Source organism: Porites lutea, chromosome 7 (genome assembly GCF_958299795.1).
Source record: "Porites lutea chromosome 7, jaPorLute2.1, whole genome shotgun sequence".
Taxonomy (NCBI): Eukaryota; Metazoa; Cnidaria; class Anthozoa; order Scleractinia; family Poritidae; genus Porites; species Porites lutea.
Genome location: NC_133207.1, coordinates 20578704 through 20605211, shown reverse-complemented (window position 1 = coordinate 20605211; position 26508 = coordinate 20578704). Strand labels below are relative to the sequence as shown.

The window sequence follows — 26508 nt, the reverse complement described above, 5'->3', positions numbered from 1 at the left end:
TCCTTTCCGTCAAAGTTTGCCTTTCGTACCAAGTCATTGAACGATTTCACCTTTGGCAGTCCGCATAACGGAAGGTTGCGATACTTAGTGTATCCTGAAACGCCGCGTTCACGTCCTCTTTGGATGTTGATACTGATTAGGTCAGACAAATCACCCTCACCTCGCCTAAGATTTTCTTGTACAGAGCTTGAAAATCTCCTATATTAAAGAACAAAATTGGTAACTTTTAAAAACGACAATTGACAATTTTCTTTTGTTTTTACCTCATTTTCGTTTCAAGGAACTACTGACCCTGACTTTTGAAGGTTTAATGGTTTAAGCTGGAGATGTTGAACCTAATTGACTTATCCTGTTTTCTGGCCATGATAAAGGACATGTACTGACTTCAGAGTTACAACCGTTTAAGTTTCGAGTGCTAATTTTTTTAAATGGTTAATGCTTAATTATACTTTTTACCAATGCACAGCCTGATATAAACACGAGAGGGGTTGGGAGAATTCGAGACAGTTATGCAGAGACGTAGTCGAGGGTTTGCATAACTGTCGAGAATTCTCCCAACGCCTCGAGTGTTTATATCAGGCTATGCAAACACAGGAAAAAAGTTTCCTATTGCTTTTATAAACAACTTTCTCGAGAAAAACGCAAAACTCTTTGTATGGCACTGATTAAAAGAGAAATTCTTAGCAGTAGCAAAGTCTTGCTCGCGTAATCAGTTCTTCTTTTGCAAAAAGATGCTTTCCAAAATACGGACTTTTCTCGCTTAAAATGTCAGCTTAAGCGAAAAAAAAATCGACACACCTTCTTTGTAACGATTTTCCAAGTTTCAGCCGACCAAGGAATGGGTAAATAAAGTAAACTTGTCGAGTTCTGAACTCGAAAACTTTTTCAAATTCGTGCTTGCGTGATAAGCGCGCGAAAAGCAAAACATCTTGAAGCCACAACCATGTTTACATACTCTCATGCAAGCACTCCTCTCGGCCAATCAAAGCGCGCGTACTATCTTAGTTATTTTGTAAATATATATATAAAAGTGCAATTGGTAAAGGAAAGCAATAGGGGGAAACTGAATCCCCACATAAAAACTGTTCTCCAAAAATACAAAGATAAAACAATAAAAAATAGAAAATCTAATATGTAACTATACATTATATAAAAAAGACTAATTAAACTACTTGGATATTAAATAATAAGAAGAAAAAAACGAAAATCGAAAATCGGTAAGAAATAATAAAATATGGCTATTCACAAAGATAATTAAGTAATAAAATTTTAAAAAGAGTTCAAGCTGGAAGCAGACATCACGGAGTTTGGTAAAGAGTTTCAATCATTAACGCACCGATTAAAAAATGAAAATTTAAAGTAGTTTGTCCTTGCTGCTCTAGGCCTGATTTTAAAGTCATGGTTACTCCTAGTTCTTGTCGGGCCAAGGGAAAATAACAGTGCAATCTCGAAACAGTTGGTTACAGATACAGTTAGTCACCAAAAGTGGGGCCAAATTGGGCATGAGAAATGCACTGCTTGCAGCAGAACAGTTCTTCCCCGGTTCTGCACATGACCTTAGGCAATTCATAGGTACTTGACATACCGGTAATTGTATTTAGGGTAATCAAAACATCGGAAGCAAATATTTTCAATGATAACTGCAGTAACTACGCAATACAATTAAAATGAAAAGATATAGGGAATTTAAGAATTCAAAATGTTTGTCCAAATTGAGGATGCTACAATCGAGGATTCTCCTTGAAGTGTCGCCCAGCAACATGAAGCATATTAGAGAGACGCCAAACGTAAATTTGTACCACGTGACCAAGCTTCCCCTTTACTTGTCGTTTACTGTTTATCACTTCAGCTACACGTAAATTGGTACATTCGCATCGATTCTCTTCATAAGGATTGGTTTAAGATGTTTTTATCTGTTCATTTCTCATTTTGAAAATTTCTCAACTTGAATCTCTCGTTTGGTGTTTGCCGTAAACGCGATGCTTAATCTCTCATTCTTAAAATATCACAAACCCTGAATAGTTATATTTTTTCCCCTTTTTTCTCTTGTGAATCATTAGGTAAAGTATTCACTTGATGTTATCAGGATAAAGACCAGTTATATACTGGATTTTTTTTCCTGGAAACTATTCCAGCCTGGGAGTGAAGAAGGGTATTATTTTCCCAGAGACCGAGTTAAATTTTAACGGTGACCAACAAATAGAAAGAAAAATGCTTATTTACTAACCCGTCAGTCTTTCCCGCGGCATCCTTGATTAATCCCCTCAAAATGGCATCTACACCTCCCTGACATATCTCGTACAAGTACTGTGGATTTTCAAAATCCAGGACGGGAATGGGCCGGAATTCGGATTTGTCTTTGTGTTGGAAACTTTTTTGATTGAATCGTCTAAACCACTCCTGAATCAGGGTGTGGCCAAATCGGAAGGCAGCTACGGAAAAGCCAGCGGTCATTTGAGCATTCACAGTTTCGTCGTAATCATTGAAAAACTGTGTTCCCTTTAGTAGCTTGAGACCAAATTTTTTGATCTGAGGGGAAAAAGTCATGTTTAAATTTAGAACAGGCCAGATAAGTCTTTTCTAGTGCGTGTTTTTCTTAAAATACCAGAAATTATTGTACACCTTAGATATAAGTATTTGAATAACAAAAACTCTTAAGGTTAGCATTATAAGGCCTTTTCCTAATTACTGAGGGTACGTAAAATGCTTTTTTATTGATTCTGCCATTTTGAAAAGCTTCACAGTTCAATATGAGTGGGAAACGCGTAATTTTGTACTTGTTAATTCTTTTAGGATCTGTTTTTGACAACCAAATTCGCACAGGCATAATTTGTAAACGATAAGTAAACTGAACTTTTGCATGTAGTAACCTACCGTTTTCTTACTCAAAAATAATGGCAGGAATTCGTTGTATGTAATCACTTGCAATTGTGCTCCGATGATTCTCCTGGTCTCCTGATAAATCCTTTCAGGTCCCCATTTTGTCCTTTTACGGAAAAACGTGGCGATGCGGTTGTGGTGGCGCACAAATACGGTATGAACTGAACTGAGACCTGAAAGTTACGAAACAACTGTCACTGCACCTTTTTTTTTGCAAGAAGGATATAAATAGTCCATTTTCTACTAGGTTGATTAAACATCAAAGCAATTTTTCTCACCTTGGTTCTCATTACTCCTACTGTCTCCTGCTACAAAACACGGTCTTTTTGGATCTAGTGATGGACAAAAAGTCTCCGGGGTTTCTGTACGGGCAGGTAGTAAATCCATAAACTTTGCGCCATCTGGATGCTCCATAACTTTAAGTAAGCCATTTGGAGCGCGAAGCGAATCAGCGACCTCCTGCGTCGATCCATAAACGTTTGAAGCGTCAATGTAGGCTGTTAGAGTGTTTGTATGCTCTCGGGGTACCAGCTTGCAAAAACTGTCTACCTCGCTTGGAGCCTCCCTCTCCAATTCGATGAAATCCACTTCCCGGTCCCGAAATATTGCATCGTCTTTGGGAATCTCAATATTAATGCACTCCTGATTTTTGGTGGGTGGCTCGCAGTTAACGCCCTGTGCCTCTGCCAAAGTAAAATCGTGATCCGTAAACTGTGCAAAGTTCATAGCCAGATGAGTCAGTATGGTAGAATTCGGATTTGTTCGGTCTGCGTTGCTTCCATGGACAAATCGACTTACGTCCCGGGCGTTTGGAAGCTCTTTCCCATTTACAGCTTGGCGAAGAGTTGAGATGCCATCTCCATAATCAGCAGGTAAAAGTCTGTTAAATGTTGTGCTGGCTGCTCCGAAGGAAGGATTACGTAAATTGTTACACGTTCCATCGATTGTTCGAAATGGCGCATTTGGATTACAATTTATCTCGATCTCCTTCACGGAGAAAACATTTATCGCTTCGCGGACGAGTTTCCTTCTGCAAATACGATTTCTTTCCTTCCTGATAAACAGAAAAGATAGATCACGGTTAAGATAATTTTTTAAAAGTGATTCTTTTTAAGAAGAATGAATATATTTGGCGAAAGTGGCATAGTGGAATGGCACGAATCGGATAGCCTGCATTTCAAAAATTTTTGTACATTGTTTTAGGTTTATGCTTAACACAGTTCCCTGGCTTCTAAAATTCAATGATCTGTTTGGTTCGCCTTCGAAAGAGGAGGAGGGTAACGGTGACTGACCAGACTTATGAGTAGACTGCTTACCGGTGTCCAACATCATGACTAGTCCATCAAAAGTTCTGCACTCACAAACCACGGTTTTGACATCCGTGATTGTGCAGTAAATATCTACGATAGTGTCTAATACGATTGCTTCTAGTTTTTTCTTCGCATAGAAAACCCAGTCATATACCTGGATTAAAATTACTTACGCAGGGAGTTTGGCGTCGATGTTCAATAATCCTTGAATCCGTGTCCGTTTGCAGAGTTTATTTAAGAGACAAGCGCTGCATTTTTCACTCTTTCTATTTTTCAGCCAGTTTGTGTCACTGATAAAGCTCTTTTCCCCGTGCACAAATGCCTGGTAATACTTTCTTAAGGCTGTTTGTCGTTCCTGCTTTCGATTCCTTGATTCAACCTTTGGTTTCTTGCAAGAGAAGACGAGACGCTTAGCCTGTCTTAATATTTTGCGTTTTACAGACTGTGCGATATCGGCCAGCCCCTGAACTTCGTTTTCATCAAAATTGGTTATCTCATCATCTACCTCTTCAGACAGGTTATCATCACTTATTTCATCAAGAGCAGCGATCTCATCTAGCATTACGTCTGACTCCAAGCCTTCGATTGAGCCTGTATTGGAGTATGCGTCGTCACTGATGTTAGAGGACGCCGTTCCCAGGCTCAACAACACCAACACTAACTGACATACCACGAGTGAGTGGCTTGCCATGTTTAACTAAAAAAAGGATAAATGATTTTTATGTTAGTGATCGACAGAAACAAGCAGAAGCTGATGGTGGTGATTACAAAATGCAATAAAGCTAAGGGTCCGCAAAAATTGCAAATTGTTTTGATATATTTACTTATTCTGGCAATGTCATGACGGCCTGTAGCTTCGATAGGGACCTTACGATCTGATCTGATCTGATCTTGATGTCCGAATTCTGAAAAGTTTTCACGATTTTTCAAACTCGTCCAATCTTGATAATTGGGAAATAAGGCTAGAGACCGCATTAGACACGGCTCATCCCAAGCTCGGAAAGACACTGTGAAATTTATCGCGGACTTACCGTTCATGTTTTCGAGAGAACTTAAAATTTGGTCATTGCTTGTCGTGGTTGCGTGGTTCAGTGTATACTTGTTGTTATGTTGTTATTTTTCTAAGTTCCCGTTGTCGTGGCCTTAGAAGCAACAGAACAATTATGAAAAAAACTCTTTTCTTTACTGGTTGTTCGACATTTATTCTTTAGAGATATTTTGGCAAATGTTTTGGCGGTCAGTTTCTATGGTTACCAGCTTTGACGTGACAAGGGGCATAAGCACAATGCTTTCTTAGAAAAAACGACCCATTTTCACATTTGAGCATTTAAGGCGTAAAGTTTTACTCAAAATAGAAAGATTTATTTCAACCTGAAAAAAATTCGTTAAATTCAAGATGGTGGCCATTTTAAATTTTACACGGGTGTAAGAAATTCACAGGTTGTCTTAAATATATCTCGTTCTCGAGTTAAAAATTCAGGCCTTATGATATATGTTTAAACAAATTGAAAAATCTCTGTTTGATTGATTGATTGATGATTCCCAATTGATTAATTGCTTAACTTCACTATCCTTTCGACAAAAAGCTAAGCAACAGTTTGAGTCGATCCGAGTAAAGCTATGAGCATGACACAAGAAATTTTCATTCCATGAAAATTATCTGCAGCAATGAAAAAACATGATACGTAATGTTGCCTCATGAGCTAAGCTCATTATCTCTCTTTTGGAAATATCAGTGTACATATGCTGAATAAAGTTTGTAGCAAGGCACATAAAAGCTGAATAAGCAATGTGACTCGTCCACCCTAATTTATTTGTGTATTGCAGAGAACTATATTTGAATACACAATCATATGATATGGAACGTTCGGATTTAAGTACTTAATTTATTTAGTTTTATACTAGTGGCGACAAAATTGTTGAGACGTCTGTTGAGTAATCGAGCCATATTTCGCAGAACAAAAGAATCTGCACCCTTACCCCACTCCTCACATAGATATATGGTATCTCACTTTTTAAATTGTGAAATGTACATGCGTATGATTCTAAACCGCATTTAATCATTGACGTACATGGAATTTGCGCTTCATAAAATTAATCTATACTTAAATTATTTTACGCAGTGAATAAGGTGCATGGTTTATATTACGCTGCTAAACCTTTTTTTGGTGGTTGAACATTTCATCGATTGAGCTGATTGGTTGATGGCCGATTGCTAAAAAGCAGAAGCTGAACATACAAACTGTCATGATACAGTTCAAAGAATGTCAATATTTTTCGTTTCTTTTAAACCCTTTCGTTACATACGTTTCCTTTCGATTAACGTTGAGATATTCTCAACATTTTATCACCTTTATAAGCTTATTTCAAACGCTTTTTAAACTTTAAAATGTCTTGAAAGTGGTTCTTATTTACCTCTTATTCTTTGGTTACAAAGTTAACACTGACCATCATTGGTCAGCAGCGTTTATGAAATTTTTTTCATTACGGCTCGAAAAATTTTAGCATTTTGTACTATACTGATTTAATGAGTTAATGAAATCTTTAAATCATATAAAGTTAAGAAATGTAGCCTACTGTATGTTACAAAGCATTTTCTTTCTTTCACACCACTGATCCAATCTGTCTATCTACTTATTTAATGGTGTTATGACACGAAGGAGAAAAACAAACAGAAAAATGAAAAAAAGATTTCACAGTCTTAATTTCAGTTGGCTCAAAACATGAAGTATTAATTTATGTTTTATTGATTTTCTTTCCTTTTTTCTTTGAATTTGAGCGATTTATTTATTTCTTCTTCTTATCGTTGGCGGGACTATACTCAGTGAACTTGGATATTCGGCTGACCTAGTAATTTTTATTAACCTTGCTTTAAAAAGACGAAAAGCAAAATAATGTCTTCAACAACTAGTTACTACTTGCCTGCTCAGTGGAGAAACTAAAGGAAACTTGTCCTGGTATGTTCTTACTGCCGGATAGTATACTGCTATTGCAAATGCTACCCCTCCGCAAAGATTTTAACAAGGCGTGGTAGATGTGAGGCAACTATGCAATTTTTAATGCCAGGAGGGCATGCGTATAAGGAAGCAAGGTTGTTACGTTGCAAGAATCTCTTAAATGATTGGTTAGATTAAACAATTACTTCGTAGCCTGTGTAAATATCAGAGGATATTATGGCGTATGTAGAGTATAGCGTTGCTGACTACCCTTTTAATCCCATTAAAACCCTTAAACCTTCAATTTTTTCCAGGACTTTTTTGACAAAATGACCTAGAACAACGAAATAGTGTTCGTGTATATTTTCATCCTCTAATCGGTCACAACTGTAATTGACGAGTTTGTCTTTTCAGCCTTCAAATGATCCATTGTTTTCAATTATTGTAATTTGGCTGATAATGATTGATTGGCTTTTGCAGTGGCTTAAACTTTGTGTAATTAAGGCGGCTAAACACAGTTTTGCGGGCGGTCAGCGGCAGCTCGCGTGACGGCGAGTGTTTTAAATTAGACGAACAAACATGGCGGCGATAATGCAATGGTGCACAGAAGACGATTTCACAAAATCTACTCATTAAAATTTTGTGATATTTGGCAGAAGTTTTACTTTTATCGTATTTTAAATTATAAGAACTTTAAAATGGAAGTTGAACAGACGAATTTTGTGACACATTTAATAATTACAGTGCAATTATACTATTGATTATCTAAAAACCAGTCTGTTAAAATTTGGTCAAACAAGTTTCAAATGGTAATGATTAATTATAATAAGCTGTGTGCAAGTTTATAGGAAAATCTGATGAGCGAATCTTATGTAAACTGAGCCAAAGTGAAAATTTAAGGTTGCGTTCAGTCGTTCATGTTGCCATGGAAACTGGGAAAACGTCAAATTTTACCTGTTAATCAAAATCTTTTATCAGTATATTTTTCACTTGCCAAGTTTCAGCTTGTGAGCTGCAACCTTTCTCTTGCCATAATTTGGCAAATGACATATACTCACAAACTGCCTAAACTGTGTTCGGCCACCTTAATAGTCTCTTTTCTAAAAGGGGCGCTTACAATACCACTATAGATTAGATCGTGAACACAGTGAACAGTATTGTATCATTAGTGAAATTACGTAATGCAGTAGAATTCTTATTACTCGATTCTCAGTGTTTCGAAATTCTCGATAAAGACAAACCTAACTTCCCTTCACCAGCTTAACTCTGAAGTTTTACCTTCCAATTTTCAAACCTCCCAACGTCTAAATTCGAACCAATTTGTCTCCTTCCAGGTGGTTTTGAAATTCGGTATTCCATTGAAATAAGGCTCTAGTCCTGCTACGTTATCGTACCTCAGGGAAGACTCTTGGGGTCTCTTCTCTTTCTAGTTTTTTTCAACAATCTCAGTCCCTAGTGCAGTTGACAACACTATGGATTGGAGGGACAATATCTTTTATCAAGAGAGACTAGTAAAACCAAGGTATTACCTGTTCCTTACTGACTTTAATCAATGAAACAGGAGATCTTCCTTTACATTTTAGATGTCTTTGTTAAGCCACTATAATATCCCTGTTAATGATTTTGTACATAACAGAAACTGATTTTGCTCTAACCAAAGTTAACTCAACATTAGATTTATATCCCAAGTGCCACATTAAGCTTTTTCATGATTATTTTAATTACCAGCAGCTGAATCATAAGTAATGTCACAAATCTCTCCTCTTCAGTTACCTCTATTATAGCCTTCTACATACACGTTCTTAGGGCTTCTTCAACCGTTCCAGTTCGTTCCAATGCTTTGGCTCTTACAACGTTAACACCTAAAAATCTTACCTAGCACCTGAGGTTACAGATGAAGTACAAATGAAGTATAGATGAAGTACAAATAAAGTACAGATTAAGTGTCGATGAATTGCAGATTAAGTACAAATGACGTTTAGGTGAAGTTTACAAATGACCTATAGAGGAAGTACGGATGAAGTAAAAATGAAGTACATATGAAGAAAAAATGAAGTATAGATGAAATACAGATGAACGCATAGATGAACTACATAAGATGTATAGATAAAGTTTAGAGCATATGAAGTATAGATGAAGTTTAGAGCAAATACAGATGACGTACGAATGAAGTACATATGAAGTACAAATGCACTATAAATGAAGTACAGTTGAAGCAGAAATGAAGTACAAATGAAGTACAGGTGAAGTTCTGATGAAGCATACAGGGCTGTCACTAAAGATTTTTAATTGCCGAGTTGGGACAATTAGTAGGCAGGGATTTGACCAGTTACAAAGGTAGATCTTTGGGTCCTATTTCCTTTCTTCCCTCAAAAGATTAGCCAGGGATCATGCTCATACATGTACAAGGATGGGTTACATAATTTACATGAGCATTTCAGCAATATTGATACAGATATAAACATCTTAGTACATGTTTTTAACTTGAATTGACGATCCTTTAAACAAACATAAACTCAATATACGATGTTTTGTGCATTATCATTGTTTTTTTCACCACATTCATTTGCTTCTGTTTAATCCTGTATTCTTGTTCTTAATGTTTTGTGGTGAAATAAAACTGCATTGAATTGATCAATTGAAAAAGAAAACTAGTCTGTATTCTATAGCATATCAGTCATTACCATTCTTTAATGAGGAAAACATATTTGCCACAGTGGTTGCCAACCCCGGGTTGCACCCAGTTGGGTAAGTAATTGCCTAACTTTGGATGTGTTTCTTGAGTACAGTTTATGCGTTATGAGCTCTTTGAAGAAAGTGGGCATGCTTTGTTTACGCTGTAACTCAGCTAATTTAGGTGACCATTTAGTACAGACATAAAATAAAATAAAATAACCCGTGTTGGGAAGTCTACAGCCAGGCTGAATACGTCTGCTCAATAGAGGGTGACCACTTTACAGGGGGCTACTTAATATAGGTGTGATTGTACTCTGTTCTCTTTTCTTTGCTTGCAGTTGGATACTGTTGGATACTTTTTCCCCACCAAAAGGGGGCATTTATTTGGCGCAGGCACATATTTCAAATATTGCTCACTCAAAGGCGTGCTAGCCTAGATATTTTGTTTTAATATCCCTTTATATAAAAAAAATAATTAAATATCCCATTAAATAATAATAAAAAAAGTGTTCCAAATCAATATTATTGACGTCAGAATTTGAATCATCACTGTTCAGTCTTGCTGCATCAGATTCCACTTCAGCTTTGTTTGTTATTCAAGTTGTCAATTTTTAACTGGGCTGCGAGGGGATAAAAGAAAGAGAAGATGGTGAAAGGGGCCCGGGGGGCGATTATTCGAAGGACACAATTATTTTAAATATTTCTGTCCAAGGGGGGCAATTATTCGAGGGAGGCGATTAATCGGGGGATAGCTATTATTCAAGGAAATATGGTACTCTTGGTAATTCCATTACTGAATAGTAGATTAAATTTTTCCCTCTTGCTTTTAATTCTTCTTATGCTAACATTGTGAGTGTCAAAATTAAATGTGTGCAAAGGAATATACTTTTATCATATTTTTGCTGGTCAAATTGGACTTAACATTTGAAGGATAACAACTAAACATTCTTAGGACAGGAGAAATCAATTTGTTTAAACCAGTCTGGACCTTTTTGACTTGCAGGTAATTGACAGTCAAAGATGCATAATGCTGATAACCCATACAACATTGTACGCTGTGGTCTAGCAGTGCGTGTGGCCCTGGGCACTTAACATTTTGCTCCTGGGTGACTAGGAAATCACAGTCTTTATAAAATAAAAATCCAGTGTTGGGCATCTTGGATTGCACTAGACTTCTCACAGATTAAGGGCCAGTTTACATGGAGGTGGGGGACCCCAGTTAGGTGACGTAGCCCGCTTAGGTGGGGTAACCCATATAATCTCTCATTATAATTTGATCACGTTTAACATGTGGCGGGTCACCCCACCTATATTGTACCTCAACTATCTGGGGTCCCCCACTGCCATGTAAATAGGCCCTAAATCAGAGCTATTCAGGGCTCCCTTCAATTTTCAAGCAAGCCTTGGCTTGGCAAATTTTCAGGGAATGAGTGAGATTTTGCAAGAAAAGAAATTCCTTAGTGTTTAATAGTTTTAATACTCCTGTGAATTCTTGGGAAATTCTCAAGGGATTTCCAAACGGAAATAATTACATTCATTACTCCCAAGAGCTAGCACATATTGATTCTAATATTACGCCTAGCTTTCAAGCTGGGTGTGAACAAACCATTCCTATTAACGTGAGAATGACAGAGGACTACGACGAGACATAGTGGAGAGGTTTGTTTTATAATGTGGCCCAGAAGGGTCACACATGCAAATTAAAAATGTTGCTGCAAACTAAAAATTTTACCTGCAAATTAAAAATAGGACATGCAAATTAAAAATTGTACATGCAAACTTAAAATATTACAAACATGAAACATGAATGGGCCAACGGCTGTAAGGCCAGGACGCACGGCTCGGACCAGGTCCTCATCACTTATACTGTGCGCGCAGGACTTTTCATTTTTAATTTGCATGGAGATGTTTCTATTTTCAATTTGCAGCACAATTTTTAGTTTGCATTTACTATATTTAATTTGAAGGTAATATTTTTAGTTTGCATGTACAATGTTTAATTTGCATGTACTATTTTTAATTTGCATGTGTGACCCTTCTGGGCCACCGTAGTTTTACACTGAGGTCACATTCCACAGGTCCAATGAAATCACTCTTTGATTGATTAAGGTAACTAAACCAAATAATTTTCCCTTGATCAAAAGGGAAATTTCATATAGGGATTAGGGCAACAGACATTTCTGGTCTCTTGTTTATTTATTTGCAGTAGAACGGCGACCTGTATTCTGACCTGTGGAATGTAACCTGTAAATAAATAACTTGACATGGTGTGCTGTCGATCAAGCAACGTTAACTGTACTGTACTGAAGTCAATTAACGAAAATTGTAGTAGTACCGGAGTATACCAGTATACCACTTTACAAACCGTGGAAATGCGTATGCTTAATCTATCAGGAACAGGTTGTACTAAAAGAAGAAACGAAAAAACTTTATCATACTCACATGTAAGCGTCATAGAATCGCGAAAACTCATGAAGGGCATTGCCTCGACGCACCAACTTTTGAACTTTGTGGATCACTTCCTCTCAAAGAATGTTTCAGTCGCTTAAGAGTCGTAGACATTTTGATGCGTGATTAAAACAAAATTTACGTGCCCTTTGGCATACACTTGTAAATCCTGACATGAAGTCGAGCGCTCTTTACTCGATCGGCCGCCATAATTTAACACAAACTGTTTATACCACCTACTAAAAGCACGTGACCGCGTAGCGCGCAAAGGCGCGTAATCACGCTTTTTAGTAACTTTTACTGACGTCGACTACGACGTGAAACCTCCTCATTTGACGATTTATGGAGAACATGGACATGATACGACGACAAATTTTCCTTCCTCTTTTTGAACCTGAATAAAATCCTTGAGAGTTCAACTCAAGGAATAGTCGCCCGCATTGACATATTGAGCGGGTGCATATAAACGCGATTAGGTTTGAAAGAACGCAAATTCATTTTTTTATCGACGTTTTCACTGCCGTCGTCGTCATCGTCTTTGCTCAAGGTCCCTAGTGTTCCTACTACGAGTTTTATTGAGAATGTCGTAGTGGCGGGAACAAGTTATCAAATCTAAGAAGTTTTGTCATTTTGCTATCGGGAGAGGACTTTACCCCCTTCAGTAAAAATAACCCTACTAACTTTTTTAGAGAAAAAAAAGTAAACTGAAGCTTTCCGGGGTGTCTTTTTGTTTCTGAGAACACGCGCGAAAACTTTAAGTTAAATCTCGTATTCGTACTCGTTCTTATCCTCAGATCTAAAGCTCTCCATTAAATGACTGAAATTCTACAATTCTGCCCTGTGATATTAAAAGAAAGCTTTGCGATGAACATCGAGGACTGATCTTTCATTGATTACTTTAATTATTATAATACTTTTTAGCATTGTTATTGTTAATTATCAATATCAATGCTGATAAAACTAACAAAGATGATTTTTTTTACTGATCACTTAATAAGTGCAATTTTGGTCATTCTTACAGAACATATTTACTTAAAATCCGGATGATTTTTCAAACATTAAATTTCCGTTCTTTTTTTGGTAGGCACCCTCGTTTGGGAGAATTAAGCGATTTTACAAGAAAACAAAAGAAAATTAATTGCACCTGACTTCATAGCGGCATGTTGGTTGACATGCATTTTTTTTTTGTTTTGTTTTGTTTTGTTTTCAGCTAGGAACTAAACTCATTTTTCATGCAAATTTAAGCAATAAAAACACTGTGCTGTATTTATTGTCAACCAACACGGCCACATTGTCAAGTGGTTGCCAAAACAAGAACTCGTAGTCCCGAGTACCGAATCCCCCATAAAGCACTCTGTTTTCCTCCCAAAGATTGCATAAGTTATTTAAAAATGCTTTGGGAATGTGCGGTCCACTTAGAAGGATTTGAAATTTGAGGCGGGGGGGGGGGGGCAAACAGAGTGTATTATGGAGGATTTGAAAACGGAGCATAGACCCTTTTCACGTGACGTCAAGTCCGCCCTGGTGGAGTTCGTAAACAAAAAAAAACGGCGTTTAGGCCATCTTGGTGTCCAAACACCAGTCACTTGGGGGTTGAAATACTTTCTTATCTAGACGCTTGCATTTTCTGATAAATTTGCATAGTTGCTTGTAATGGGTAAAAACGCCATATTGGTTGTCCCTGGCTCTCCAAGAATAGTATTAACGATCCTTTACTCCAGGTATGTTTTTTAACTGACATTTCCCAGTTTTCATCGTTACACATTGTTTCTTTTTACAAAACCAGTAATAAATGTAGTGGAGATCACAAAGGCATAATTTGGCTGCTGAAATAAAGTGAGACATACAAAAAGAAAAGCACGCATATCGTTCGTCAAGCAAAATGTTTATTGCATTCCTTCATACAATACATGATGCATGGCATTTTTTGTATTAGTCCTTGGCTTTTATTACAGCCCTCTATAATAGTCGTTTATCTAGTCTACAATTAAGCAAGATAATTATCACGGATGTATTTTTTTCTGATTTGGTTGAATTTCAAGACTCCGGCCGCTATCTCTTCACATGTATTGCTTGGATCATCGTTAACATTGTTAGGTACTCTGCAGAAAAAAGAAAGTAACGTAACTGTTAATTATGGGCCTGGAACGATGGATATCAAATTTATTCAAGTCTGCTACTGTATGAGGACACAGAACCACATAGCGACTCGGAAAAATCTGATAAATACCCCTCAGTGGAAGGTCGATACAATGCTTATTTCTCAAATCAGGAGGCTTTTTTAAGAAAGCGCTTCATCACGCACTGTACTATTTTTCATATTGGCACTACCAAGTTGTTGAAGTTTCTAAATGTATCACATTTGCATATAATTAAATATTATTGAACTACATTTTTAATTTCATTGTTTGTTTTGTAAAGAAAGTTCCGGCGTACAACCCTTTTTTAGGTCAAAGGCATCTGAGTGCAAAAATGTCACAGTACCTAAACCCAAGCCGAAACGAATTCGATTTTAGGCAGACACCGTTCTTTTTTCCATCCATACCAGACTAAATTCAAAAGGAAATTAACGCGCATTTCTATTCTAAATCATAAAATTTATGCATTTGGTTCTGTTTATCACTTGAAGTTCTACGTCTAAATCAACGCCTTTCTACAGCCGTCATTCCTGGGTAACAAGTCACTCATGACCATGAGGCGAGCCGATCCAAAATCTGTTAGCCGTTTCGAATTGTTCAGACGCCGTCCTTAACATGAATTTAACTCATTGAATTCCATTCAACTCATGTGAGGTACGTCATCTAACTAGACCTAAGAAAGCACGCCGACTATTATGAACCTTCACCTATTTTTGTGTGCTTAAGAGTTAAGGGGTTATGGAATTTACTTAGTTTTTAACCTTGAACGCAAAAGCTCAAGTTATATCGCTTTGAAACGATTATCTTATCAATCAAAAAGTATAAACAATGCACTCATCGTCATGCTTCAAGTTCAACATAGTAACCAACGGCCACCAAATTTGAGCAAACAGACTAACAGCTTGTATGTTAAAGGTGCAGTTTTTTTTTAGTGGAATCCATATCGATAGGAAAACCAATTAGGGGTGGGCGCGGGGTGGATCCATATACCGTGCTGTTAAGAGATGCTATTCCTGCGGTGTTTTACCTGTTACAGGATACTTTTATTCTAAGGGGAACCATTACATTAAGAGAGAGGAGAGGATCTCTTGGCTGGAGAGGATCTTTGGACGGGGGCGGGGGGGTGATTCTTCCTTATATAAGCCATATAGGTACGTACATGCCGCCTCATCAGGTAGGGTTTGGGCCTTTTTGGCCTGAAAACGGGTACACACCTCGTCTATTTTGCTCTGGAGTCCGGTATGGTTTTTAAGGGAACTAGGGATAATATGAACGTATTTATCGTGTCAATTCCAAATGAATAAGAACGAAATAGAAATATGCGACTTCGAATTGCATTTGAAAATTTTTTTGGTTTGCCGTCTAATCTAAGTAATGACGACAAAAAGTTTGCCCAAAGGCCAGGTCTGAAAACGGGTATGGATTTTAGAGGCCAGGTCTGAGAACAGGTTGGAAAATAACATTTTTTGGTCTGAAACAGGGTCAGGATTTTGGGAACCAGGCGGCACACGTCCGCCAAGAATTCCCAGTAGTATCGGGAACTAACACCTCTGTCTCTGAGACTGAAGCAAAAGCGTCTCCAGCTTGCTAGCCATTGCCCTCGGGAATAAAAAGAAATAATCTCATATCTCCTCCTTTGGCACCCGGTGGGCACAGTGCATACATTTACGTAAGCTAACAAACGGGCCCGAAGTGGTTACCAGGGATTTAGGACTTAATACCAGGGACTATACAGCGATGGGGAACCGTATGGTGTTTAAGGAGAAATCTCCAGAAATGTCCCGTCCAATCCGATGATCGAGGGATGATATTTACGTTAACCTATTAAATGTCTAAAAAAGCAGCTTACCCAGTGTCACACCCATGGCTCAAGACTGACGGTTGGTAGAACGCTGCATGCCACCCTTTTATTACTCTGCTCTAGAACCTTCCTGCTTATAAATGGTATGTCGTCGGCATTGTCACAGAGGATTTTAGCAAATGTTGTTTTCCTAATTTCCCGTAGCATGGAAGCATTGAACGCCGTTCGGTCTGTGTTCAAGCTTGGGTTTGGGGCATTTTCGTGCCAGAAACGATCTCCAACTCTCAGGCGGCGGAACTGCTCCGCTACAACACACTGAAAAGTTGGTCCCAGAACTCCTCCATCACTAGGTCGTGGTTCAAGCATTCCTGAGAAGGGGGAGGAATTGAAAATAATTTAGGTTGCATTATAAAAGTACGTAACAAAGGCGGAGAAGGATAATGGTTTCAAACTTGTCCTTCAGAGTCTTTTTCAAGGTTTGAAGAGGCATTTGCTCAGTTGTCTTCCAAATGTTTCATAGAATTAAACGAGGTCAGGATGAACCCATGTGGACGTGCATGAGATCCCCGACATTCCTAATTTCACTGATGCGCCGGAAAAAATGGCGAAACTTTGACAGTGAACTGAAAAAATCTCCACAACCCCAATTCCGCGAATCAATGTAACTGTGATTATAACGCTTAGCTTGTAGGTTAGCGAAATTATCGGGCAGAATGTCTCGACATCCATCCGACTTAATTATGCGCATGGTTACGCGAAATTTAAGCAAAATCGGGACTTTTGATGCAGGACCAAAAACAGGAAAATGGCACCAAAAACCGCCAATGGTGCGCACGTTTTGCGAGTTAACTGAAATAAAAATGAATGAAAGTGAATATGATATTTTGTGTAAGCGGTTGGATTTTTTTTTCAGAAGATTCCTTATTCCACAACATTGGTTTTAAGGAATTTTTCAAGCGGAGTTTTTCTTGAAGAGATAATAGTACTCGACTTTTAATTAATTTTATTAAAGGACAATTTTGGCCGCGTTTTACATCCTTATAATTAAAGAATCCTAGCTGTTTGAAAGTTTTGCATTTAACATTTTTTGACTTACCTGCTACGAAAAAGTCAATATCATGAACGTTTTTGTAAATCTTCCTCAAGTTAGCCACGTCCTTTCGGTCAAAGTTTGCCTTTCGTACCAGGTCCTCGAACGATTTCACCTGTGGCAGTCCGCATAACGGAAGGTTGCGATACTTAGTGTATCCAGAAACGCCGCGTTCACGTCCTCTTTGGATGTTGATACTGATTAAGTCAGACAAATCACCCTCACCTCTCCTTAGATTTTCTTGTACAGAGCTTGAAAATCTCCTATTTAATATGAAATAACAAAATTGGTAACTTTTAAAAATGACATTTGACAATTTCCTTTTGTTTTTTCTTCATCTTCGTTTCATGGAACTACTGACCATGACTTTTGAAGGTTTAATTAACGGTTTATGCATCAGTCAATTCCACCTGCGCCCAGGCCCCCCCGGGCTGACCCCCGGGCATTAGCATTTTTTTTGCCTTGGATGGCAAATTCCCAGGGGTGGGGACTCTTGAGCTGTCAAATCCCTCGGGGTGGGGACGAAAAAAAAGGGCAAATGCTCCCTCCTCCGTCAACACTGCAACATTTTTCACTGATCGCACAGTCAAATAGTGCCGTTTTAAGCATTTTAATGTGCGATTTTTTTGGTTTAATTAACGTCTTCCTTCGTAATAGCGCGAGGATTCTAATTAAGACTTCACGCCGCGACGACATGCACCAGTTTATGGTTTTAGTATTGGTATAAATTATTGACATTAAAATTAATAGAGCGCTGTAAAGTTATATGTTATGAATAGTTTTATAAATATGAAAGGATGTTCTTCAAATAATATCAACAGAAATTTGATTCGATAGCCAAAAAACGTTGATTCACATCGATAGCGCCAATTTCGCTACGTAATTCTGGCTTGAAAAGCAATGAAGAAATGCATACATACATGTAAAATCGAGAACATGCCTTTACAACCCTCTACAATTTATTCCTGTCCTTGACAAATGAGCCAATCTGCTTTTCTGCTAGTAAAACCTTGTTTTAGTTATATTCTGATAGGAAACCGCGTGCGTGTCAAAAGCTCGGGATTGGCCCGGGGGTTGGCAAATGCCCGGCCTCCAGGTAGTGCAACATTTGCGAATGCCCCACCCCCGGGACTTACTAGGCGGGCAAATGCCCCGCAGTTGCCCGGGGGGGGGGGGCTGGGCGCAGGTGGAATTGCCTGATGCATTAAGCAGGAGATGTTGAACCTAATTGACTTATCCTATTTTCTGTCCCTGATAAAAGACATGTATGACTTCGCAATTACAACCGTTTAAGTTTCGACCGCTAATTTTTTTATTAAATAACCTTACAAAGGAAAATAAAACTGCAATCTCGAAACAGTTGGTTTCAGTTACAGTTAGCCACCAAAAGCGGGGCCAAATTAGGCATGAGAAATGCATTGCTTGCAGTAGAACATTTCTTCCCCGATTCTGCACATTAGCTTAGGCAATTCATAGGTACTTGACATAATTGTATTTATAGCAATCAAAACATCGGAAGCAAATATTTTCAATAATTACTGCAGCAATAACTACGCAATAAAATTAAAATAAAAAGATATAGGGAATTTAAGAATTCAAAATGTTAGACCAAACTGAGGATGCTACAATCGAGGATTCTCCTTGAAGTGTCGCCCAGCAACATGAATTTTTTATATTAGAGAGACGGCAAACGTAAATTTGTACCACGTGACCAAGCTTACCCTTTACTTGTCGTTTACTGTTCATTACAGCTACACGTAAATTGGTACGTTCGCATCGATTCTATTCATAAGGATTGCTTCAAGCTGTTCTTATCTGCTCATTTCTCATTTTGAAAATTTCTTAACTTGAATCTCACCTTTGGTGTTTGCCGTAAACGCGATGCTTAATCTCTCATTCTTAAAATATCACAAACCCTAAATGATTTTTTTTCTTTCCTTTGACTTGTGAATCATTAGGAAAAGTATTCACTTGATGTTATCAGGATAAAGACCAGTTACTTACTGGATTTTTTTTCCCTGGAAACTATTCCAGCCTGGGAGTGAAGAATGGTATTATTTTCCTAGAAACTGAGTTAAATTTTAACGGTGACCAACAAATCGGCACTTATTTGATGATTAATTCATAATATCGTCCATTTGCACCAAAAACGTTGTTGGGTACTGCTGAATTGGGTCAACCCTTCAACTCTACCCCAGGAATTATTAGTCAAGAACAGTTTATTTCTATATTACGCGGAGCAATTGCTAGTCTGCTACACAGCCGTTTTTAGTGTCGTCACGCAACGCTCCTCCCCACTAACGGCTGCTGAAAACCGAACTTCATTCCTTTCCCTTTGTGTTTGTGGTCTAACGAACAAACCAATCATGTACAAGAAATTTGACAATACGTGAGCCGCAGGGCGCTAGGCAGCTAGCACGCTTCTCATTTTTCGACAAATCAATCAATCGTTGAAAACACAGAGCCCGTCTAAATCCAGCGAGCAACGAAAAGGTTAATTTGCAAAAAAAGTTTGTTTTAAGCGGTCAAGAAAGTTCCAAGTGAAAAGAAGGTTTGATAGGCCTAGAAAACTTTTACCCGGATCGGTTGGTTCTTCATTTAACGTGCATATGTGCTGATATGTAGTGAAGAATTTAATGTACCGGATGTGCTCATTGTGTTCTGTGAAGACTAAACTCTCAAGGGTACTGAGTCAAAAAGCAATCTTATAAATTATCGATGAGCGATTTCCCGAAACTATACCTGGCAACTTTATGAGGACATCCATGTTGTGAATCGCAATTTGCTCGACTTTCTTGCTGTTGCTGCTTATCTCCTAAATTTTGAATAGGACTCGACTACGACAACACTGTAGTTAATTGCTTGTTTTCACGCGACCATTTTGATTATTCTGTCATTCACACATGGGGCAACGATAAAAGCAAAGCTGTGATTGGAGGAGTCACAGAACCGCAAAGGTGGCGCGAACACTTTCCAGAAAATGCGAACTGAATTATAATTGGCTAATCACGGGAAAGGAATGTAGTTCGGTTTTCAGCAGCCGTTAGTGGGGAGGAGCGTTGCGTGACGACACTAAAAACGGCTGTGTAGCAGACTAAGCAATTGCTGACTCTTGATGTCAATACTCAGAGATTGGTCTCGAAAAAAAAAAGGATCTTGTTTATTTCCCTTGTGGAGACATTTAGAAAAGAAAGAAAAATGCTTATTTACTAACCCGTCAGCCTTGCCCGCGGCATCCTTGATTAATCCCCTCAAAATGGCATCTACACCTCCCTGACATATCTCGTACAAGTACTGTGGATTTTCAAAGTCCAGCACAGGAATAGGCCGGAATTCGGATTTGTCTTTGTGTTGGAAACTATTTTGATTGAATCGTCTAAACCACTCCTGAATCAGGGTGTGGCCAAATCGGAAGGCAGCTACGGAAAAGCCAGCGGTCATTTGAGCATTCACAGTTTCGTCGTAATCATTGAAAAACCGTGTTCCCTTTAGTAGCCCAAGGCCAAACTTTGTGATCTGAGGGAAAAAAGTCAAGTTTAAATTTAGAACAGGCCAGATAAGTCTTTTCTAGTGCGTGTTTTTCTTAAAATACCAAAAATTATCGTACACCTTAGATATAAGTATTCGAATAACAAAAACTCTTAAGGTTAGCATTATAAGGCTTTCTCCTAATTACTGAGGGTACGTAAAATGCTTTTTTATTAATTCTGCCATTTTGAAAAGCTTCACAGTTCAATGTGAGTGGGAAACGCGTAATTTTGTACTTGTTAATTCTTTTAGGATCTGTTTTTGACAACCAGACTCGCACAGGCATAATTTGTAATTGACAAGTAAACTGAACGGTGACTGAAATTTTGAATGTAGAAACCTACCGTTTTGTTACTCAAAAATAATGGCAGGAATTCGTTGTATGTGATCACTTGCAATTGTGCTCCGATGATTCTTCTGGTCTCCTGATAAATCCTTTCGGGTCCCCATTTTGTCCTTTTACGGAAAAACTTGGCGATGCGGTTGTGGTGGCGCACAAATACGGTATGAACTGAGCTGAGACCTGAAAGTTACGAAACAACTGTCACTGCACCTTTTTTTTTTTTTGTAAGAAGGATATAAATAGTCCATTTTTTTACTAGGGTGAATAAACATCACAGCAATTGTTCTCACCTTGGTTCTCATTACTCCTACTGTCTCCTGCCACAAAACACGGTCTGTTTGGATCTAGTGATGGACAAAACGTCTCCGTGGTCTCTGTACGGGCAGGTAGTAAATCCATAAACTTTGCGCCATCTGGATGCTCCATAACTTTAAGTAAGCCATTTGGAGCGCGAAGCGAATCAGCAACCTCCTGCGTCGATCCATAAACGTTTGAAGCGTCAATGTAGGCTGTTAGGGTGTTTGTATGCTCTCGGGGTACCAGTTTGCAAAAACTGTTTGACTCGCTAGGAGCCTCCCTCTCCAATTCGATGAAATCCACTTCCCGGTCCCGAAATATCGCATCGTCTTTGGGAATCTCAATATTAACGCACTCCTGATTTTTGGTGGGTGGCTCGCAGTTAACGCCCTGTGCCTCTGCCAAAGTAAAATCGTGATCCGTAAACTGTGCAAAGTTCATAGACAGATGAGTCAGTATGGTAGAATTCGGATTTGTTCGGTCTGCGTTGCTTCCATGGGCAAATCGACTCACGTCCCGGGCGTTTGGAAGTTCTTGCCCATTTACCGCTTGGCGAAGAGTTGAGATGCCATCTCCATAATCAGCAGGTAAAAGTCTGTTAAATGTTGTGCTGGCTGCCCCGAAGGAAGGATTACGTAAATTGTTGCACGTTCCATTGATTGTTCGAAATGGCGCATTTGGATTACATTGTATCTTGATCTCGTTCACGGAGTAAACATCCATCGCTTCACGGACGAGTTTCTTTCTGCAAATACGATTTCTTTCCTGCCTGATAAATAGAAAAGATAGATCACGGTTAAGATAATTTTTTAATAGTTATTCTTTTTAAGAAGAATGAACATATTTGGCGCGAATCGGATAGCCTACATTTCAAACATTTTTGTATATTCTGTTAGGTTTTATTATGCTTAACACAGTTCCCTGGCTTCTAAAATTCAATGATCTGTTTGGTTCGCGTTCGAAAGAGGAGGAGGGTAGCGGTGACTGACCAGACTTATAAGTACACTTTTTACCGGTCTCCAACATCATGACTAGTCCATCAAAAGTTCTGCACTCACAAACCACGGTTTTGACATCCGTGAGGGTGCAGTAAATATCTACGATAGCGTCTTAAACGATTGCTTCTAGTTTTTTCTTCGCATAGAAAACCCAGTCATATACCTGGATTAAAATTACTTACGCAGGGAGTTTGGCGTCGATGTTCAATAATCCTTGAATACGTGTCCGTTTGCAGAGTTCATTTAAGAGACAAGCGCTGCATTTTTCACTCTTTCTATTTTTCAGCCAGTTTGCGTCACTGATAAAGCTCTTTCCCCCGTGCACAAATGCCTGGTAATACTTTCTTAACGCTGTTAGTCGTTCCTGCTTTCGATTCCTCGCATCAACCTTTGGGTTCTTGCAAGACGAGACAAGACGCTTAGCCTCTGTTAATATTTGGCGTTTTACAGACTGTGCGATATCTCTTACTACCATTGGGTCCTCGGCCAGCCCCTGAACTTCGTTTTCATCAAAATTGGTCATGTCATCATCTACCTCTTCAGACAGGTTATCATCACTTATTTTATCGAGAGCAGCGATCTCATCTAGCATTACGTCTGACTCCATGCCTTCGATTGAGCCTGTATTAGAGTAAGCGTCGTCATTGAAGTTGGAGGACGCCATTCCCAGGCTCAACAACACCAACACTAACTGACATACCAGTGAGCAGCTTGCCATGTTTAACTAAAAAAAAAGGATAAATGATTTTTATGTTAGTGATCGACAGAAACAAGCAGAAACTGATGGCAAAAATCGCAAATTGCTTTGAGATATTTACTTGTTCTGGCGAAATCATGACGGCCTGGAGCACCATTAGGAACCTTACGATCTGATCAGATCCCATCTGATCTTCACGTCTGAATTTTGAGACGTTTTTTTTTTTATAATCGGTAAACAAAGGTAGATCTTGTGAATGGAGAGGGCTCATCCCAAGCTCAGAAATACACTGTAAAATTTATCGTGGCCTTGCCGTTCACGTTCGAGAGAACTTAAAATTTGGTCAGTTCTTGTCGTGGTTGCTTGGTGTAGTGCATACTTGTTACGTTGTTATTTTTCGATGTTCCCGTTGTCGTGGCCTTAGAACTAACAGAACAATTATGAGCCACAAAACCCTTTTCTATACTAGTTGTTTGACATTGGTTCTTTAGAGACATTTTAGCAATTTGGGGGTCAGTTGCTATGGTTACCAGCTTTGACGTGACAAGGGGCATAAGTACAAGGCTTTCTTAGGAAAACGACCCATTTTTAAAGGAGTATTAAACGCGTAAAGTTGTACTAAAAACGATTATTTCAACCTGAATTATAAAGTTTTAGTGAAATTCAATATGGTAGTCATATTAAATTTTACACTCCTTTAATATGTCTCGTTCTCGAGTTAAAATCCAGACCTTTAATTATGACATATAGTTAAACAATTGAAAAATTTCTTTTTGTTTGTTTGATTGATTGATTGATTGATTGATTGATGATTGCCAATTGATTAATTGGTTAACTTGACTATCCTATCGTAAAAAAGCTAAGCAGTTTGAGTCGATCCGAGTAAAGCTATATGTGCAGGACGCAAATAAATTTTCATTCCTTTAAAATTATCTGCAGCAATGAAAAAAACATGATGCGTTGTTTATTGCCTCATGAGCTAAGCTCACTATCCTACTTTTGGAAATATCAGTGCACATATACTGAATAAAGTTTGTAGCAAGGCACACAAAAGCTGAATAAGCAATGTGCTCGTCCACCGTAATTTATTTGTATAGTGCAGAGAATTATATTGCATACACAATCATATGATGAACGTTCGGATTTAAGTACTTCATTTATTTAGTTTTACACCAGTGGCGACAAAATTGATGATAAGTCTGTTGTGAAATCGGGCCATATTTCGCAGGACAAAAGAATCTGCACCTTGACCCCATCCAGATATATGGTATTTCAAGTGTGAAATATACATGCACATGATTTTTGTCTGCATGAATCATTGACGGACATGGAATTTGCGCTTCATAAATTTAATCTATACTTATATTATTTCAGACAGTGAAGAAGGTGCATAGTTTATATCACGCTCCTAAAAGGTTTTTTTTATGTGGTTGAACATTTGATCGATTGAGCTGATTGATTGATGGCCGATTGCTAAAAACAGAAGCTGGGCATACAAACTGTCATGATACAGTTCAAAGAATATCAACATTTTTCGTTTCTTTTGAACTCTTTCTTCAGGTACACTTTCTTTCGATTAGCGTTGATATACTCTCAACATTTTATCACCTTTATAAGCTTATTTCAAACGCTTTTTAAACTTTAAAATGTCTTGAAAGTGGTTCTTATTTACCGCTTATTCTTTGGTTACAAAGTTAACACTGACCATCATTGGTCAGCAGCGTTTACGAAATTTTGTTTCATTACGGCTCGAAAAATTTTAACATTTTGTACTATACTGATTTAACGAATTAATTAAATCTTTAAATCATATAAAGTTAAGAAATGTAGCCTACTGTATGTTACAAAGCATTTTTTTGGACACCACCGATCCACTCTGTCTATCTACTTGATATATAGATTTAGCCAAGGCTAAAGCGAAGCCTCCTTTTCTATACTTATGATAAAAGCAATTAAATAAACTCTAAGCCAAAAAAAAGAAATCTTCACATCCCCAAGAGCCTTCGGTATCAGACACCTTTAGAGGGAGGGAATAAATGATTAAGAAAAAATATCCCGCAAACAAACCTGAATTTAAAAAATTGTTAAATTGTAGGTCTCTTAGTAGCAGCAATTTACAGGTTACGATTTCTAGGGTCGGTGTGTCTGAGTTCAAGGGAAGACCTAAAAGGAAAATCAGGCCAACTTAAGGACTTTTGTTTTCCCGTAAGCCCATTATATTTTCTTTTCTTTTCGTTCTTTTTAAACGGGCTCGGACGAATAGTTATGTGTAGCCTTTACATTTATACCTCACAATATCTGAAAGAAAATGTTACCGTAAGGGGCACCGTAAGGTGTATAAAATTTTCTCTGAGGACAAACATGGAAAGCCAAGCGCTCCGATCCGTAGAAAACAAGGTTGAATCGCTCGAAAGACAATGTCATAGCGAAAAGCTTTCGTTTGTCCACAAAAAGGAAACTGAGCATTATTTTTAACTTTCTCTTTCGTTTGTGTCTTTTATCGCCGTATTTTCAATCTTGAAATGCAAAACTTTAGTCTTGAAAACCACCACATGATGAACGCGCGCCAGCCATTTTGTTGATGGATGACATTTACTAAAGTGTCGAATCCGTTTCTTTCGTCGCCCTATAAATGGTTGACATGACCATTGGACGTTTGTGGGGGAGTGGGGTATGGGTGATTTTACTGATTTAGTTTGAGGATTTTTTCCCAAACCTCTCCGGAGTTAGAAATTTTTCAGCGAGACTGAAATAACGGTGTAGGATTTTTTTTTCAACATTATACATCATGAGCGATATTTTTTTCAGTGCAGGATATTTTTGCCCAGGAATTTATTTTTTTTCCTCCCGAAATCAGCCTGCAGGACATTTTTTTCTGAAATCACCCATAACCCCCTCAAAAGTCAAATGGTCGGCCCCTAAAATCCACCAAACAATTGGTCAGTTGACAGATTCTGATGTGTCAATCATTTCTAAAGGCTTTTGAAACAATAGGGGACAAAACTCTCAAGTGGAGAGGGGAGGTATTCGTTTCTACTTACCCCTGTCCGGAAAGTCCGTGAGGTCGTACGTACGGACGGACGGACGGTGACGTCATAACCAAATTTTCTCGGATGGATAGTTTACCAAATTTTATTACCCATGGTGCTCCGCTGCGCGCACTTCGCGCGCGGAAGCTCCGCTATTAAATATAGTAATGACACGAAGGCGAAAAAACAAACAGAAAAGTGAAAAAAGATTTCACAGTCTTAATTTCAGTTGGTTCAAAACGTGCAGCATTAATTTATGTTTTATTGATTTGTTGTTGTTTTTTTTTTTCCTTTTTTTTTAATTTGAGCGAATAATTTATTTCTTCTTCTTATCGTA

General features: G+C 38.2%; 1 protein-coding gene across 3 annotated transcripts in view; it reads right to left on the bottom strand.

Annotated features, from left to right (window-relative positions):
• LOC140944311 (salivary peroxidase/catechol oxidase-like) overlaps nt 1-26508 on the bottom strand; it is a 41214-nt gene that overhangs the window by 2853 nt on the left and 11853 nt on the right. For 2 of the 3 annotated variants that reach the window (XM_073393467.1, XM_073393469.1), the window contains exons 2-8: nt 22628-23169; nt 21441-22216; nt 21152-21330; nt 20494-20795; nt 17286-17542; nt 16238-16557; nt 14119-14352 (exon numbers count right to left, since the gene is read on the bottom strand). In XM_073393467.1, the coding sequence (XP_073249568.1) occupies nt 16244-16557; nt 17286-17542; nt 20494-20795; nt 21152-21330; nt 21441-22216; nt 22628-23169 (2370 nt within the window). In that variant the 3' untranslated portion in view covers nt 14119-14352; nt 16238-16243. Of the gene's footprint in view, nt 1-14118; nt 14353-16237; nt 16558-17285; nt 17543-20493; nt 20796-21151; nt 21331-21440; nt 22217-22627; nt 23170-26508 lie in introns of those variants that run through there. The other variant, XM_073393468.1, reaches the window with a different exon arrangement.